Source organism: Phoxinus phoxinus, assembly GCF_949152265.1.
Source record: "Phoxinus phoxinus genome assembly, chromosome: 15".
Taxonomy (NCBI): domain Eukaryota; kingdom Metazoa; phylum Chordata; class Actinopteri; order Cypriniformes; family Leuciscidae; genus Phoxinus; species Phoxinus phoxinus.
In genome coordinates, this window is record NC_136890.1 from 30,431,344 (window position 1) to 30,450,837 (window position 19,494).

A 19,494-nucleotide genomic window follows, 5' to 3' on the forward strand; every position below is an offset into this window, starting at 1 on the left:
AGCAGATCAATTGAGAATGGAATTTATTGTCCAAAAGATTGAAGCAAAACAAAACAAAATACAAAATAATTGGTAGCCGAGCCACCAAGTAAGAGGGCGAGGCAGAGTCGAAATCCAATGGACAGGCTGGGGTCAAAGCCAGTAGCGAACCAAACTTTAAGGAAAATCCAAGGCAATAGTCCAGGACAGGCAGGGAGTCAAAAACCAGGAGAGCAATCTGAGTTAAGACAGGGAACAGGAACTAGGCAAATAAACAACAAAACAGGGTTAAATAATCAGACAAGGTTTAGCAGCAACCAAAACAAGACTTTCAGGCAAGGGGACAGTGGTGCAACGGACGGAAACCAAGACACACTGACAGAGAACCAAAGAAAGAGAGAAGCATAAGTAGTGAAGAAAATCAGTGCAGAAATGGGAAAACAGGTGTGTGAGTAATGAGAGTGAGAGCACTAACTAGAATGGGATTCAGCTGTGATGGTAGAGTGAGGTGAACTGACAATCAAGACACAAGACAAACAGCAGAAAGGCAGAAGATCAAACCAGAGTCCTGACACAAGCTGACATTAAAAAAAATAGTTGAATCTTGTAATAGCCTCTTCTAAGGCTATAACTTACATAAAAAAGTAGAAAATTGCTTAACTTCTTTTGATGCGTTAAAGCAATGTAAAAACATGTGTTGTCATAACTTATTGATCATATAAACTTTTGCAGTGAAACCTGAAGACATTTCTAATTCAATTTAACCCTCTAGTGCCGTTTGTTCATTTTTGACAAATATATAGGCCTATATTTTTTTTTTTACTTCATCGGAATGGTACAAAACTAGGTAAAGGTTTTGGCACTTGCTATGCGTACACACCCTATTTTTTTTACAGTCTATGGTACACACACACAAATCATGGACATGACTCGAAAAGCTCAAATGGAATACTGAAAATAGTCACACTTTGGAAACGAATTTCATCTAGTGGAAACGTTTGGTACTGCGACCAAACAAAATCTTACTGAAAGCTCTTTTTATATCAACCTCAAATGTGGAACACAACTTGATTAAAGTTATGCCTTGATTTTCTCACAGTTTTAGAGTAAAACAAGTTTTGGAATAGATATATTTTATATAAAATGTATATTTTTAAACTATAACTTTTTAAGTTAAACGTTTTTAAACGGTGATCGGACAGATAATGAATGTGAGGGACCAACTTATATAGCAAACACAAATAAGGATGATTAATCGAACACAGCTGACACATATTAACTATTGAGGAGCGGGAAAACTGAACAAAGGAACACATGATGAACATGAAAACAAACTAAAAGTCCATGATAAAGAAACTAGGCTGAACCCAATGTGACAACTATAGGGTTAAATGTATTTGTATATCGCTTTTCACAACAAATATTCCAAACGAGATGCACAGAAGATAACGTTGCATCCGAAATGGCATAGGCTACTGTCTGAGTAGGCTACGTATACTACACTTGAATTTACTTTTTGACCGTTAAAAATTATGTTCTATATAATATGAATATGTGCAGCATGAATGAAATTCAGACATACTACATCAGCCACGTGACCTACCGGTGTCAGTTGCGTCGCTTCACTGCCATTCAAAATCCTCTCCTGGCTGTGGCCTCATGGGACAGTAAAATGTCCATCATATCCAAGTAGGTCATCCGGGTATCTTTCGCCGACTGTTTCTCAAATAGCATTCGGACATACTCTGTCGGCGTAGTGATTTTTGCATACTTTATAGTTGGGAAGTATTTGATTGTCATACAACTCCCAATATAGCCTACATTTAATTAATATCACATTAACACAGATTTCACAGTTTGAAACCCACTGCTTTACACCAAGGACTTCACTTCAGATGAAGAAAGAGTTCTCAGTATATAAGAAAAAAAAACTTTATTTTTACCCACCCTTCATAAAAATCTTACTTTACAGTGTTTCAAAAACTGAACTCAGTGGTTGAACAGACCAAGAGGGCAGGATTTACAATACAGAGATGCTCTCACAAACACCTCCAGCTTACATCCTCTATTTATAAATAATTTCAGACAATTACGTGTTTTACAGCTCATTTTGTACACATCTCCAGGGGAACAGGTTAACAAATTTGAATTATGCTGCCGATATTTTAATTAAATCACTCAGGAATGAAATACACAACACGTTGCTCAAAAATGAAAACAAGGTCTAATTTTGTCTGCATTGATTTAACGTCTCTTAGGGAGATTTTAAATATGCATAAACCGTAGGAAGGCCAATCAGTGTAATAAAAGATGGCGTTCACCAGGCCTTCTCCGGTCGGACGTCTACACTAGGCTGGGATTAATACACACAACAGCAGAAATGCACTGCAGTTTGCAGTTGCCATTAGTTGCACTTTATCATGCGTAACACAATTCAGTCACATGACAGCAGGTGTGATTAACAACAGGACAAGAAAAGACCAGAGCGCATCTTTCTTTGCATAAAACGCTCAAACATTATGCTTAAATAAAAGAAAGACGTAAAAACACAATATGACCGATTGTATGCTTGCTTTGGGGTACAAATTAAATACAGTGTAAGCTATCAATAAAAAGCAGACTATTTCTTAAGGTTGAGTGATTTTGGTTTAAAATTGTGTTCAAAGAGTTTAGGTTTGAACACACAACCCCAAATTTACCACAACAAAGGCAGTTAATAATACTATTTTCATTGTACAACAACAAACAGCTGTGAATCAATAACTCAGCCTGAATAAGGGCACCTGGGAAGTTCAAGGTTGAAATTGGTCCATAAAAATGATCGAGAGGTAGTTTAAATGAGAATTGGAGTGACGGAAAGAAAGGATTTTGGCAAAACTCAATGTTTTTTGTGAGTCCTTTTTTCAAGTGGAACATTTTGCCGCATCACTAACTTTCTGAAAATTTCTGGAAAAAAAAATAAGCACCATTTTGGATGTCGATTAGGATGATGACGTGAGGTTGGTACGGAGCCCCGCACATGACATGCTGGGAAAAAATATCAATATCGTGGTCATTAATTTACAATTTGTTCCCACGACTCGGACTTACTAATACATCAGCACGTTTTACTAATCCGTTCCCTTGTTTTAAAAAACTCGCACACACCCAATTTACAAAATCATGGCTGCATTGTAACAATTCATTCCCTTGTTTTAGTTCAATCAAAGTGAGGGAACGTATTAGTTCAATGTGGCCACGATTTATTTCATTTGCGGGGCTCCGTAAGTTGGAAACAGCACTAACTGCACTATAAGCTTAAAAACTGGTGGAGGATTTTTCAAAAACTACAGTAATTTCTCATGGAAGATAATTCACCCTTCCACAGACTGCGTGCATTTCACACAATGTTCTTCATCCTTGGAAATGAGCAAATCGCACAGAGCCGCTCGGACGCACATTCTGGGCTCCCAGGGCGAACCCATGTCGAGGCTCTGGTAGCCCTGACACACACCCAGCCCTTCCAGGTCTAGCAGGAGCGACACCACGTGATCGAGCGTCTCGAGGCAGGTGGGGTGGCGCGAGTAGACGGCGTGCATGAGCAGGAGAGGCTGGTTCTGGACGCTGACCTGGTAGAAGAAGCCCTTCTCGATCTGGACGATGGTGTCAGCCATGGTGGAGAGCTTGGAGCACTGCAGGAGCTGGAGGACGGGGCCTTTGGCCATGACACACACCCAGTGAGCGGGCAGCACAGTCTGGCCTAGGGAAGTGAACAGCTCCATCAGGCCTTGGTCTCGGTCGCAGTCGCTCTCTGCTGCCGCCAGACTGAAGATCTGAGTGATCTACAAAAGCAGATGTGACATTGACATTGTTGGTAGCTGCGGGCGGAAGTCTCTGACTGCGCTCAAGGTGTTCATGCACCTCTCTCTCCAATTGACCGTTCGCAAAAGACCCGCCCCCTTTAGTTACTGTTGCTATGTCCGACAAGCTACGCCGCCCTCACACCACACCATGTTCTCACGCATTGAAAAATACATCGTAGAGCAGAGAGAACACTGACAATGCGATGATGGTAATTTTTTTAAAAGAAATTTAAACAATAAATACAGTTTTGTGGCTCTTTAATGTGTCTGACAGATCGCTGTAGAGCCTCAGTTAAAGCTGCTCGTGAACCGATCATCTCTTCCTTCTAGTTCATTTATAGCATCAAATAAACATGAATGAACATCAGAAGGAATGTTGTTTTAACCGCGGAAAGACGTCAGTACAAACACGTTTTTCAAGTTCAAATCCTCCAGCGTTAATCTACTAACTCTCCTGACTGCTTTGTCGGACAAAAATGGCGGATTATGATTAGTCACATCGCCTGTCAATCTAAATCCCTGCGAAGGGTCAATTGCAAGTCAATGTAAACAGGTCGGGTATGGGATGGTTTGTTTATATTTTTAACATATTTTTATTTTATTATTATTGGTAAAAAGACATCTGTAAGATTGTAGTTGTTTATTTTCTTTTTTTTGTCTTCCAATAAAACTTACTTGACAAAAAACTATTATAACAGTGTAATTTGAATGACCTCATCTGTCGAGATGATACCTGTGAACTGCAGAGCTTGTGCAAACATATCCACATCACTATGATCAGATGCTTTCTTAACTGCTGTTTTCTCACCTCTGTCATTTTCATTTATTTTGTTATTGAGAGGAGAGCGCACAGCATATATTTGCATTTTCATCTAAATGTCGCTCTGCAGTAGGGCTGCACAATTAATTGCATTGAAACCGCATGCGATTTGGCAAAGGCTGTGATTATGTAATGCGCAGTTTGTCAGTAGTAAATGCTGCTCCATCTGAAAGCCAGAGGGCGCTCTCACGCAGACACGCCACGTCATTCCCTATGGCCTTATTATACTATTGCTATAGCTGAATAAACAGAAGATTGAAACGCTTTGATTGATTAAACATGACTAATAAACACACAACTGCCTTATTCTGTGTAAGAAGCCACATCACCTCACAGAGGGATGCTCAACTGTTGTTATGAAGTGAGTTTGAAGTAAAAGCATGTTATTAAATGTTGTCTTTTAGGTTCATAAATGCTGCTCATGTTTGGAAAGACGTTAGATATTATATATATATAGGTTTATTCATATATACATGCATACACACAGTACCATTCAGCAGTTGGGATGTTTTCTTTTTTTTATATAATAATTATATTATTATTTATATAATAATAATAAAGTAATTTTAAAGTAGTATTTTATTTTATCATTTCAAATTTTTATTTTATTCAGCAAGGATGCATTAAATTGATCAAAAGTAAAAGACATTCATAATACAACTAATCGTCAAAAAATCCTGAAAAATATTTATCACGGTTTCCTCAAAAATATGAAGCAGCACAAGTCTTGAAATAATACTTATATAGTAATACAATATTACTGTTTTATGCTACTTTTGATCAAACAAATACAGCCTTTGTGCGCATAAGAGCCTTCTTTCTAAAACATAAATCTTAAAGACCCCAAACTTTTGAACGATAGTGTATTCAGTAGAAGACAGAAGTCCAGCGAGACTCACCACCGGCGTGGCCTCCTGTTGATGTTCTGACACGTGTTGTTGTGTGTTCTGTGGTTCTTCTGTGAAATGTGATGGTGGTGACCCCACTCTCACCATCTCAATCTGAAGAAAACCATTCTGAGCCGCATCATCCCCCATCGGCAAAGAACCGATGACCTCGCCCAGCGGCATCTGATTGTTGTTGCACAGAGGTACTGATCCAAGCATATGAGGCGCCACCGGCATGCCTGGCATGTTGTAGTATAATCCCTGTGAAACATGCAGACATCAAAACAAACGTCAGCTTTCAATGGCCATCTACATTTGCAACATATAGAATTGGATTTTGTTCATTTAACATTCTGCTGAAAAACTAAAAAAATCATGTTTAATAGGTCAAAATCCTGGTGAACTATTCACAATTCTGAATCAAGATTCTCCAATCAGAGAAATCACTGTTATATTAGAAGTGGGAATCACTACATACAAGGTTGTGCTGAGATGGCAAGCAGGAACACCAAGGTAACATGCATCTACCTAGTGTTAATTATGGGATGTTTAACCGCTAGAGCATTAAAAAAAATTACTAGCCATATTGATATAAAATCATACAACTTTGTGCAACCCTACAAACAAGCACAGCAAACCTGATTTTTTTTTTATTATCAGAAAAATCATGCAGTCCTAAAAACCCTGAATGCAATGTATGTCCCTTTGAATAAAAGCAATTGCAAAAATGCATAAAATGCTTTAGTCTAGATTTTTTAATGCCAATTAATTAAGAAATTAATTCCAGAACCAAGGCTGGAGAAATCAAATAAATGAGAATAATGTATAAGTCTTACCTGAGCACCGAGTCCAGAGGTGTTTGAGTACATCACATTAGACGGCATCATTGACCTCTCATTGCCCAAAATATCAGGATCCTATGAAAACAGGCAACGAGATAATCTAACATTAAAAATATTTAATAACCTAATAAACATTCATTCAAATAATTCATATTTCTTGATTAAATTACATTGTTGATGGCGTTTCTGCTGAAACCTTAAGTCTAATGCTGCTATCAAGTCTTAAAAATTACCATAATTATTGACAACCTTCTAACTCATAAAAACCATTAACGTCATTGTTAATCCCATAAACACAAATTGAAAATATGTTCTAAAATGTATGAAATCTCTGATGTTTCTAACTCTAACTTTTAAATTGTATGGCATTTTATTATAGCCACTGTGTAAGTATTTTACACAAGCATTAAGTTGTGAATAATGTAGTTATTGCGGTCATCAACAACAAATTTGCACATGGATCCATTTCACAATAATTTGAGTCTAAAAGAAGTCCAAAAATGTAAACGGCTTAAGAGTTGTCATCATGTGTGATGTGAACGCAGACTAGACTTAGACCTTGTTTTGTGTTTTGGTTGTGCAACATTTAATTCTCTGACTGCAAACGTTTAGAAATCAGAAACCTCCTCTATGTTGGACGGTTCGTCATCCTCAAGCACGGCCTCAATGAACATGTCGTCGTCCTCTTCCTTAAAACTGTAATTCCATTTCTTCCTTCCTCTGGCCTTGCCATTCATCTTATACGGTCTCACTTCTTCTTCGTCATTATCCTTATCAGACATTTCATCGTCATCTTCATCATCATCATCGTCGTCATCATCCTCCCAGGGTTTGCTTCTGAATTTCCGCTTTTTAGCTGGTCTCCCACGGCCGCGCCTCTTGAGCTTGGGTTTCACGTTTATTCTTCTTCGTGGAAGGGACGGATCAAGCCTTCTCTGCATGATATGATAAAACAAAAAGATCTTGCAAAATGCACCTCCGAAATGTGTATTAGTTGCCTGATGGTCAGGTGATAACCAGTGTTGGGAAAAGTTACATTTTAAAGTAATGTTACAATATTGTGTTGCTCCCTAAAAAAGTAACTAATTGAGCTACTTTTACGGAAAGTGATGCGTTACGTTACTTTTGCGTTTAGTTTTTCTCACCTGGGCTTGTTTGTTTAAAAGTTACATTGTTTGCAAATGTAAAGTCGTGGCAAAAACTTGAATTTGTCATTATGCCATTCTGGATCGCAGAAGAATAGGATACAGAAGAAGTAAGTTCAACACTATTACTTTAGCAATCTTTTTTTTTCTTTTTACTCAAATGTGATGTTTATCTAAATAATTGTTTTTTTTTCAGCTTATTAGTATCCATTTCATGTAACTGAAGGTCAGCAGCAAAAATATTGGTTAATAAAGTGAGATTTAAAGTATATTTAACATATTTTATTATTGCAGGTTTGCGTAATATTCTGAGTTTGCATTTCACTCTTTATTAATTTTGAGGAATACTGAATCGGTTTCTTGAATAAGTCAAATGAGTAAATGCAAGCTCACATATAGTCTAGAACTACAATAACCATCATGTTTACACACAAGCACCTTTCCTCACGATTTCTCTCAACATGGGGACAGGAGAGCTGTCAGTCAATAAATGGGAAAACGTTACTTATTTTTTTTAAAGTAACTAAGATTTTTTTTGGTAAATTCAAAACGAATGCATTATTTTACTAGTTACTTAAAGTAATCTGATTACATAACATCGGGTTACTAGTAATGCGATCCACCCAACACTAGAAGTGACCTAACTCTTGAGTGATGCCATTAGATGTTAATCATACAAATACGTACATTTGCACCATGAAGCTTTGACTCAAACTTGCACTGACGTAAGCGACATTTCTGCCTTTTCTTGTTACTGCCACCATACTTGGGCTTGTCCATGCAGAAGTCGCATTTGCCACAGTCGTCTTCACGAAGACATGCGTCACACTGCCGGCACATTCTGCGATTCCGTTTCTTTTGAGCCTAAAAGCAAGAGTAGACAGAGAAATGTTTGAGAAATGAGAGATTTTTTGACATGCAGGGATTTTATGAGTTTTGACTTTTTAAGGGGTTTTATGAGTTCCGCTATAATCAGGAAAAGAATATTCCATGCTCAATCCATAAAATGCTTTTACTCTGTAAAGCCTGACAGATGCCAGAAATAATTGTGAGAAAATAATTTTTTTAAATGCAAATGTTTATTGAGCCTTTAAACATCTCATGTAGTATAAAATAAAAGAATATAGAGCTCATGCACCTCAATTTTATTCAGTGGCACAACCTGAGCAAAAATATGCTCAATAATATTTTTATGGCCAAAAAGTAGGATAAAATTCTAATAGCTTTTAATAAATAAATAAAAACATCAATGAGATCTTTATAACAATAGCCAACCTACATAAAATGCATATCAATTTAAGTTATCACTCTATCTGCCAATAATATGTCTTAGTAATATTATATTTAAACGCTTAGTTTAATGATCAAGTATGGGGAGTTTAGAACATATAATGCAATGCAATGATGACTGAGAGATGACCAAATAAATGGTTCCTCAAAAGCCTAATGGATCATATTTGATACTCACATTTTAACATCATTTTTCTACAAAATGATGTCTGGATAATCAAGTATTCCTAAGTCGCTTCAGTCCAGTAAGTGTTCATCTTGAAATATTACTAAGGATTATAAAAGTTATTCTTACATATATTTTATAAAAATCATTAAAGATTTCAAAGCAAAAAGACACGTACCACGACCTGAACCTGGGATGTTTTTACAATTATACTAAAAGGCCTTTTACTTGCTAAAAAAGTATCAACTATCAATCAGACAACAGGAACAAGGAACGTAGAAGATTGTGTACGACAGCTTTTTCCAGCAAGTTTTGGTCATGTTGATAATTTAGAGGACTTAAGACATTTTGCATATCAAATAAGATACAAAAGGGTTCAAAATCATCCCATGCCACAATCATTAGCAGAGTCAAACAAAACTACAAAAGATTAGTGCTCTCCGTGAGATTCCGCTAGTGCGGTCGTGCGAGAACGTGATGATGCACTCACTCACCCAATCATCTTCATCACCGCCATCAGGGGCAAAATCCTAAACAACACACACAATAGAAACCTGGATCAGTATTAGAAGCACAGCACAGTGGTTATAACTGTGTAATAACTGTTCGACTATGAACAGCACTAAATGAAACGATGACTATTTCCTAACAGGTATCCAAAATCTAGTCAACACTCAAAAAAGTTTCAATGACGTCAAGATGCATTTGATCCAAGTTTGCGTTTACACTATTTTTAAATTATACAGACCAAATAAACATGTCAAACTGCTCAAATAGCACAAAGTTCAGAAAGAGCTCTTCTCTTAAGTTATCCAATGAATGATTTGCTTCTTTTTGATACTATATTTTAAGCTATGACAAAGTATTTAAACATTGAATAAATAACACTTTACTTTTAAAGTAAACTAAAAAACTAACTACTACTAAAAAAACTGTAAAAAGGAATCATTCCTAATGTTAAATTAACTCTTGATGGTATGTAGTATCTGTATTTAATATCATTAAAATGCAGCGCTGAGAGTTTAATGAATGATCAGCAATACATTGAATGATTAACCATTTAAAAAAGAAGCTACATGAAAAATAAACACTCACCGTTTGTACAATTTTCTTGTATTTGGGACGTGGTTTCTGTAGGAGATAGTGGCATTATGTTTTGGTAGTTCAGCTACAGACAGATTATGTGATGATCTTTGGCAATGCTTTTGTGTGTATGCTGCAGCCCATAAATGTCATGTGTCTATATGATTTTATATGTTTATTATTACCAGTATTTGTTTTCTTGGATGTTTTGTTTTCCCAACCTCCCAGTGATCCTGCCCCACCTTGAAAATAATAATAAAATAAAAAAACATACAAATGCATAATAAAAAAAGAAGCAAAAGAAATATGATAAACAAAGGTGCTACTTTCAACAGAATCCTAAATAAAAGGAAAATAATGTGTCTAGAAAGGAATATTCAAGAAAATAAAATGATGAAGTAAAGAATGCTGCTAGAGAAATGAAGGATAATCTGAACTTTGTTCAGATACTTAAAGTGAGCAAACAACCGTTATTTGGCTTGTAGACTGAGAGCAGAACTAATGGGAAACTAGCTTGTGTTAGTTCAGATATTAAGACCCAAAAGTATCGCCAAAGCAAAGCAACCTCAAATGCAACTAACGTGAACACAGACACAGCAGTTCTTCTCTTCCACTTCACAACATCAACAACAATAACAGCACAGATGAATGATTCCTCGGCACAATTTTAAAAAGAGCTTTTTTAATCTTCCATGTGCAGTCTTCCAAAAACAGAAACATAATAAAGCAATGAGACATGGGATAACTACAATTTTCTTAACAAAAAGATTGGCATTTAATTTTCCTCTATATTAGCAAAATTACTACAGTATTCCTCACTACCCTAAAACAGAAAATGGTGGCTGCATTTAATACTTGAGTTATAAACAAAAAGATTTTTGTCAACACTGCCATTTATGTAGTATTTTCTTGCAGTATTAATTGATGAAACTAAAAAGCAGTTTTACTCAAAATTAACAAGGAAGATTACATAATATATTTATATTTAGTTTACTTATAATAATTGTGTTTGTTGACTTTAAATGCTTTTTTTTCTATTAAGGCCCACGTAATTATGTCTCAGGTGAACAGTACAATTTAACGTGTTGTCTAAACACAAACCATTTATGTTAAGTAAAAAATTCTTACATCCAGAGGGTGGCAGTATAGAGCGACGCCAACTGCAATTTTGCCCTAACTTAATTTGATTGTGTTCAATCTGCTTAAATATATGTAAAATTTAAGTTTACTTAAAAACATAATCCGTTTGTGTTGGGATTACATGAATGATTTGTGTTGCATTAACTGAAACTGGGCGGTGCTTGTTAGTTCCCAGCATGCTTTGCATATGGTTGAATTAAGAGAGAATAAATGTTAAAATTAAGTGTTATTTTATGTTTTTTTTTAGAAAATTAGAAAAGTGGAAGAACTGTTTAATGTTCAATTACATTGGAATTATTAGAACCATTTAAATTACAGTGGGTTACCATTGTGGAGAAGAGTGGAGCATTTTGTTTGGCTGTGGACTGATTCATATACTTACGACTGCTTTGGTTGAAGGAGCATGTAAAATCTTAGCATTTAAGATGCTTATATGTGCTTCTGCTTGCAAATACCTAGCTATCAATTTAATTATGTTTCACTAAAATAAATGAAATCTTAATGGATGAATGAATATAAAAAATATGAATACCTGAATTATGTAAGGGAGGTAGGGAGCCTTAAAAAATTAACTTTGAGACTACTTAAATTGGGTCGCTTAAAATGACTTAATTCCATGATGTTGAAGTTACATGAACAAATGATGTTTTTTTAACATAACCCAGTTATGTGGAACTTGTTGACAAAGTTAATTAAAGCCAACATATCATTTTTTTGAGTGAGTGTCAGTATATGATGAATGACAGAACACATTATTTTTATCGGCCTGTGAGTATTAGAGAAAGCAAGGAAAAAAAATAATAGAGGAAGCAGAACCACAAGGTAGATAAATATTAAACTTGTTTGACAGATTAAAGTCAGAATGAAATACAAGTTGCAATAGTGTTTTCTTTCCTATTGTGACGTATATCCAAGGGAAACGGCTTCTCGAACAAGAATAAATGTAGGGCGGGACATGATTTTGTCCATGAGGAATTGATTGGATGGTTGTGGTTTGCTATTGGTGGATCTCATGTGAGTGACAGGTTGCCCCGCCCTCGTGCCAGTAAACACGTCATCATAGAAAAGATGTACAAGAAGGTACTTTGATTAAAGATTATGAGGGCACATGGTTTAAAAAAAAGAATGATGTGCCCAGATTTACAACAAATACTGCAATCTTCCATAAATTTTGATTTCATGGTGACTTTAATTAAAAATTATTTTCGCCACAAACTTTCTGTATTATCCCAGGTCTCAAGAATCAGTGATAGAAAACAAGGAGGACTGACAGGTCTTGCGATGACAGAAATACATACCTTCCTAAACACAATGTTTGGAGGAGAGTACTTCTTCTCTGCTGCAAATGAGAAAATGTAGAAATTAGACTACAAAAAAGGCAATAATAAACCTTAGAATTGTTGCAGAATATCATGCTTGCTGAAATGAAAGGTGTAATTATAAATTCACATACATTTAGGCCTACATCTGAAGCACAACGAGTCTCCAGGCTTCTGAGCAGAAAATGGGCAGCCACAGTTTTCACATTTACTAGAGGAAGAGAAACAACTAGATGCATTACTGTGTTCATGAAGGCCCTAGTTGAAACTACAGTAAATATTCAAGATAGACTTTCTGGGCGGTATAAAATGAGTCTGATTTTGTTCACCTGAGAATTGGATGGCTTTCCTTTAGCGCCATTGTTCCATTAAGCCTAGTCTCCGGAAAATCTGGCGAAATTACAGTCTGATCTGGGATCAGTGCATCCTGAGTGTTTGTAGGGCTAATGGGCTCCAGAGATGGATAAAGCCAGAGTCGGAGGGGCAGCTCAGAGCCGTCTTTCCCAGGTTCACAAGAGGAACTGACTATCTGTTGGGAAACATTCCCCACTTTTACTGAAGGAGAGTGAATGAAATCGTGTGTCCTGGATGTGTCGATACTGAGCGGCGAGACTCTCGTGAGGCGCGGGGGGCTGTTAAACTCTGCTTTGGGTGTGTTGGAGAGGCTGCTGACTCCTGCAGGTGAGCAGGGGGTGAGTCGGGGTCTCTGGGGTCTCTGGGGTGTGGACGTCGAGCTGTGAATGATGCTCTGGATTGTTCTGGGTAAAACTTCAGGCGTGCGGGTTGGGTCTGGGAGAAGAGTGGCTGTTTCTGATGAGAGACTTGAACGTTTGGTAATTTCCAGCTGGGAACTAACACTCTATATATGACAAGCAACCACAAAGAAAAAAGAAATGTATTAGAATGTTATAATAATAAAATTTATGAATAAATTAAAAGCACATTATATTTAACTTAAAAATTCTGTCAATTGCACTCATGATCATTAAAGTGACCCTATTATGTTTTTTTGAATATTACCTTTCATGTAGTGTGTAATATAGCTGTTTGAGAACCTAAATGGTCTGCAAAGTTTTAAAGCTCAAAGTGCACAACAAATAAAGTTATTGTCTCCCGAAAGAAAGAACCAGTTCTGAACTACATGAAACGAGTCATCAGTAATTCCAGTCTTACTTCCTACACGAACCTATGTAGGTTTGTAACACATTTGGAAAAAAAGCCTATGGTCAACGATGTTTACTTTGACCCTCAAACACTGTAGTTGTAGCTGAGACTGGAAGAGTTTGGTTTGAGTTGTCGGCATGTCAAGAAGATGCTGTTTTTGGCGCTACGAATGCACTTCCAAAGGATGAGGATACAGGCTCTAATTTGATTCAGTAAAATGGGCGGCATCATTACAATGGCTGAGGAAACCTCCCGAGCTGAAATTTAAATATGGTAATGGACATGTCATTTCCAATATGTGCTGTAATCTGTATAGACTATTACAACAGACTGGGTCATCTAACCAATGAGAGCAGAGTAGACCAATCACAACAGACTGGGTTATCTAACAAATCAAAGCAGAGTAGACCAATCACAACAGACTGGTTCATCTGACCAAACAAAGCAGAATAGACCAATCACAACAGACTGGGTCATCTGACCAATCAGAGCAGAATACACCAATCACAACAAACTGGGTCATCTGACCAATCAGAGCAGAATAGACCAATCACAACAGACTGGTTCATCTGACCAAACAAAGCAGAATAGACCAATCACAACAGACTGGGCTGTCAGTGCCAGTAGCTCTCAGAAAGGAGAGGTTTAGAGAAACCGGATCCACAATCAAACATTGAACACTGTGAGAAAAGAGGTGATACGCTGCAATTTATGTTATGAGAAAATTATAGTTTTTTTTATCTTAGACACATGTAAAACTATTGTAGGAGACTCCAAAACAAAATGAGGAACCTTTCATTTAACATAATAAGGGCATTTTAAGATTAGCAGTAGCCTTAGCAAGCACAACAAAAAGCTTTCAAAAAAAATTAAATAAACAAAATATATTTCAACCACTATAAATATTATATGATATATTATTTATCTTACTGCACATAATATTATCTCTAACAATGCAATCAAAAGACAGAAAATGCTACACAAACCTTAGTTCTCCTAGTGCGATCCACGTGTAATCCTTTCTTGAAATCTAAACGAGTAAGTCCTTGTCTAACATTTCTGGCACTCGGAGGCCGACCTCTGCGTCGTTTTACTTTCGGACTGTGAGAATATGAGAAGTACAAAAGTCGTTTTATTAACCGAATATGATCAACAGGTGCGATATGAAAGTCTGAACATGTTCTGCAGCACCTGAATCTGATTCATCCATTTCTTCACTTCATGTCACATTTATTCATTATCAAATAAATGTCAATGTTTATATGAAAGAAAATCAAGGTCTTAAAGGGATAGTTCACCAAAAAATTCTGTAACCATTTACTTACCGTCGTTCCAAACCCGCAAGACTTTCATTCATCTTCAGAGCAAAAAATTACGATATTTTTATGCTTGAGCTTTCGTTTACCATATCTGATGTGAGCGTTAATGAATGTTTATGTGAATAAAAGCCTAAATTAAATATGTTCATCATATGAAGCGACCGTGTCTCTTCAGAAAATTTGGACTAAACCGCTCAATTCATAGTTTTACGATCTCTTTATGAACTTTTTGAGGCGTCAAAGTGACAGTGGCGTAGCTGTCAATGGAGGGACAGAAAGCTCTCAGATTTTATCAAAAAGATCTTCATTTGTGTTTCAAAGATGAATGAAAGTATTACGGGTTTGGAACGACATGGGGGCGAGTAATTAATGACAGAATTTACATTTTTGGGTGAACTATCCCTTTAAGGCCCGTTCACACCAAGGACAGCCACTATAAAAATATCGCTTTAAAAATCGTTCCAACTGTTAAAGATTAGCAGAGTTCACACCACAACTATAACAATAACCACACAGAGGAACAATATCATTGCAATTACTTTCACAAAAAACATTTTTTCCAGCTGATGAATGATAAAAACATTGACAGCCAATCAGAATCCATCCTGCTTTAAAGAGCTTGAGCATTTAAAGCGCAGGCGACAAAACTGCAACACGCTTAGAATAAACAGTGTTATTGTGCACTGGTGTGGATGCTAATATAAATATAATTCTGGTGTGAACAGGCCTTTACAGTATTATGCTTTTTTTTTATGCAATAAAATGTTTTATTGCAAATATTCAGCGTATCAGTTTTAGTGAAAAATATGAACTGAATTAAATGAATGTCTTAGTATTTAGATTTCCTCCTTTTGCATTAACAGCAGCACAGATGCTGACACAAACAAAACTTGATGGTCATATACTCAAGCACGATTTGAGAAGCTTCAATGGAAGCAGGAAAATCTTACCTGTACAAACCAGTTTTAATTTGAATGTTAAATTTGAATGTTTTCTCAGACCTTAGGACTTAAAATATTTCCAGGCAACATACAGCCTATAGAATATTATACTAAATGCAAACAAAAATTAAGAAAGAAAGGAAAAGGCACATACACGCTCCTGACACTCCCAACACCATCTTCGTCCTCTTCCATTGGCTTCAGCCAATCAGGTGGCAACTCAACCGTCACTATTCCAGGCATGTTGTCCCACTCAGTATTTTCCTCAACGGCAGTAACATCATCTGCTCCAATCAGATGATTCTCACTCAAGAGGGCCGGGACGGTCTCTTCCGGGTTCATCGTCTCCGGTTCAGCTGACGCCCTGTTCAGCTCATCCGTCATATCTGATCTTTTCCTCTATTTTACTAGTAGATTTGTGAGACCAATGGTTTTGACTTGGAGTCATCCCATGAAGAGTTTGGATATTGAATCTCTGGCTCACATTTTTAAACAGGAAAAACGACTTTTTAGTCCAAAGAAGTCGGAGGTATCAATTTCATCTCACACTGTTACGAATAGCCTGGGTTGCATGAAATGTCAAAGATCCAACACTTCATCCATGTCTTTGGTTATAGATCATTACATTATACCTGTAAAGAGAATGCTAATATTAGAGAAGAAAACTAAATTACACACCAAAACTGTATGCTATTAAATTATTATTATTACGGCACAGTCTGATTTTACAGTCCTGCCAACTTTTTTTGCAGCTTGATATATTTCTAAAGACATACTATGCATTGAGATTGATTGCAAACAAATCACACACACACACACACACAGCGTAACATCGTCACTGCAGTTTTAAGAAATATGATGTTGACGCACTTGTATCATGATGTGCATACAAATCACTATTTTAATCAAATATTTCAGCAAAAGCTTATAATAAAGTTTTTCCACTGCAACATAACCGATGTGTAAATACAATCCCTCTATTAAATCGGGCTGTTGAAAATGAGTCAAGCTAGCAGAAACACGATGAACACAAGCGTGAAGGAGAATATTTATAGCACGGGGCCGAAACGAGTGGTTGCCATGGTGACAGAATTGCAGCGAGCCCAGCAGCGATGGCAGGGAGGTCGGTTCAAATGGGCTGAGAACATTCGATATCTGCAATGCAGCGCAATTACTATGGCAATGAAACACGTTACAGTGCAGAGAGTAGCCAACATTTGTTCAAATTTGTCTAGCAGAAAATACTTAATTTCCCTCATTGTATGCAATTAAGACCATCTGTTTAAAACAACTGCTCTTTAAGGAAACTGCTGAAAGGTTGACCAAGGTAATAGGCACTTTTAAAGATTCACAATAATACAAACATGACAAAACAGATGTCAACATCTAAGTGGTAAATTGAACCTCGCTGTAGGTTTCAGCTCAAATCTGTTCAAATCTGGGTCATAGAGCGATTTGTTTAAAGTTACAAATACAGCTTGTTGAGGAAGATATCTTATTAAGGTTAGCAATTCAGCAAGAAACTCACTGAATTTGTTCAGTAATCCGTAATATTAAAAACATCAAATGCTGAGCCAGCCATTAAGTAGTAATAATTACAGTGGCTCAGTATCAACACACAATTTTTATATTCTTTATCTTATCAACTACTTTCAGCTGCCAAGAACAAAATTGACTGTTTCATATGCAACAGATTCAAAGTATTTTAATTTTCCAAATAATTTATCAGCAAAGACCAAACTTGAGCTTATCAGTAAGAGAAAATGAAATGCAATGTCTGCTTGTGTGCTACTTGTACTCTATAGTTTCTCTATCAATATTGTTGCAAATTATTCAGTTTAAATTGGCTGCTACACAAATGCAGAACAGTGTACTAGAATAAACCATAATAAACAAAACAAAAAAGCTATTTTAATGAATTAATTTTCTATTAATCATTCTAAAAATCATAAAATTCACTCAATTATACTCATAAGACTCAAGATATACCAAAAAGTCGAATGTTAAAAAGAATAATAAAAAAATAACACCCAACAAGAAACATTAAACAGCGTTAATCGTTTTCCTTTTAATTAAATGTAAGCAACAATGCAAGTATGATTATGTGATCATTGATACATCTGTACTGTTTATGACCAAGATCTGGGTTATTGGGTTGTCAATTTGGCAGTAGATTTTTATGACAAATGCAGTGACAAATGGTCTCTGAGCATGTTTTTATTACCATTTTTTATTAAAATGCATTAAGCATTTTAGTTCGTCCCAAGAACAATGACATTTCATACACATTAGATGTATTTTGCATTGTGCATTATATTTAATATTTAAATGTAGTATTGCAGAAAATATTAAAGTGCACAATGCTGTTATTGTAAATTTGTGAGATAAGAACGACTTCAGTGAAGCTTTGATTGACGTTACTTGATAGACTACATGTAAAAAAATTTTTTTTGACACACTGATCTGAAGTTGATGTGCTTGAACTCGTGGCCCTGGTAGCGATAGATCGTGAAAACAGCGCGTGAACAATTATATGAATAGCGCGATACACTTTTTTCAGCGCAAATAAACTTATCTAACTTAAAACGTTAAAGTTATGTGTTTTGTCATCGCGTGCAATTCCTAACATTTCTACCTTGTGAAAACGTGATAAAAAAGATCGGCGAGCTAAATAAACAGATCGTGAAAAAAATCGACACGAGTTTCGCCAGCCTCCATTACAGATCGCTGGAGTGAGGAATGCTGTCCCGACGAGCGATCAAAAACACGTCCGATATAACGTGACAATTAACGACATACGTAACAAACATTAAGCGTTTAGCAAGGGTATTTCACTGACAACATGCCTTATTATTTGTGATCGGTTTTAAAGACACGATAAGTTTATTTTGCACGACTCCACCACGTCCATTTCGCTGTGCTGCTGAATGAGCTCAAGCAGCCCCCCTTCGCTGTTGACCCTCCCCTTCCACACACTCCCCATTGCTTGCTTTCAGCGATGCAGCCTCGAAAACGACTTTCCGAGCGCTCTCTCTTGCACGGAACCGCGCCGATCTTTCGATTCATTTACTAGAGCGATAGCTATAAATTATGACGTCATCTGCGTTTTATAAACAACGCGTTTTGCCATGCACAAAAACAACAAACACTTGAATCGGATACGTGCAGCATTTTGACAATCTTACCTCATCGCGTCTCGCGCCGTCGATCGAGCCGTTCATCTGCGCCTCGTTCTCTCCGATCAGCGATACTTTCGGTGATCTACTGCGCATGCGCTGACACGAGCATCGTAGGAAGTCGATCCTCTGCTGAAACCGAATTAAATTTAGCGGTTGAACAGTCAGCGTTCAGTGTCTGCAATAATATACACAGCTTCGACGCTGGTTATATAAACAGCCTACTTGCAGGTCCTCGGAGTTTGTTGATGTCTTAGTCTTATAAGCATTTCACGAATAGCCTAAGTTACACGAATATCGCCGATTCGCGCATCGCTAATTTACATTATATTTTCTCGACCCCACAAAAATACGTACCCATTTGCCTAGATTAATAACCAG

At 36.7% G+C, this 19,494-nt stretch overlaps 1 protein-coding gene across 2 annotated transcripts; it reads right to left on the reverse strand.

Moving 5' to 3' along the window:
- Window positions 1-1,888: 1,888 nt before the first annotated feature.
- On the reverse strand, window positions 1,889-19,275 carry mbd1a (methyl-CpG binding domain protein 1a). 2 transcript variants are annotated; one of them, XM_079637295.1, is made up of 14 exons: window positions 19,123-19,275; window positions 16,092-16,569; window positions 14,664-14,778; window positions 12,843-13,372; window positions 12,648-12,724; window positions 12,493-12,533; window positions 10,240-10,296; window positions 10,067-10,102; window positions 9,466-9,501; window positions 8,203-8,379; window positions 6,994-7,305; window positions 6,365-6,445; window positions 5,541-5,789; window positions 1,889-3,800 (listed from the first exon to the last, which is right to left on the reverse strand). In XM_079637295.1, the coding sequence occupies exons 2-14, from the start codon at window positions 16,319-16,321 to the stop codon at window positions 3,333-3,335; spliced, it is 2,409 nt and encodes an 802-aa protein (XP_079493421.1). In that variant the 5' UTR covers window positions 16,322-16,569; window positions 19,123-19,275; the 3' UTR covers window positions 1,889-3,332. The 2 variants fall into 2 exon arrangements, with proteins under 2 accessions (XP_079493421.1, XP_079493422.1); XM_079637296.1 differs by lacking the exon at window positions 10,240-10,296 and having other exon boundaries at window positions 1,895-3,800; window positions 19,123-19,273.
- Between the last annotated feature and the right edge of the window lie 219 nt (window positions 19,276-19,494).

What these genes read in the sequence shown, in the direction of transcription:
- mbd1a (XM_079637295.1), bottom strand. Translation starts at nt 16,321, where the DNA reads ATGACGGATGAGCTGAACAGGGCGTCAGCTGAACCGGAGACGATGAAC. An exon ending in CAAACATTGTGTTTAGGAAG is followed by an intron (nt 10,297 to 12,492) that starts GTATGTATTTCT and finishes ATTATTTTCAAG; the next exon opens with GTGGGGCAGGATCACTGGGA. An exon ending in ATCCAAGAAAACAAATACTG is followed by an intron (nt 10,103 to 10,239) that starts GTAATAATAAAC and finishes TATCTCCTACAG; the next exon opens with AAACCACGTCCCAAATACAA.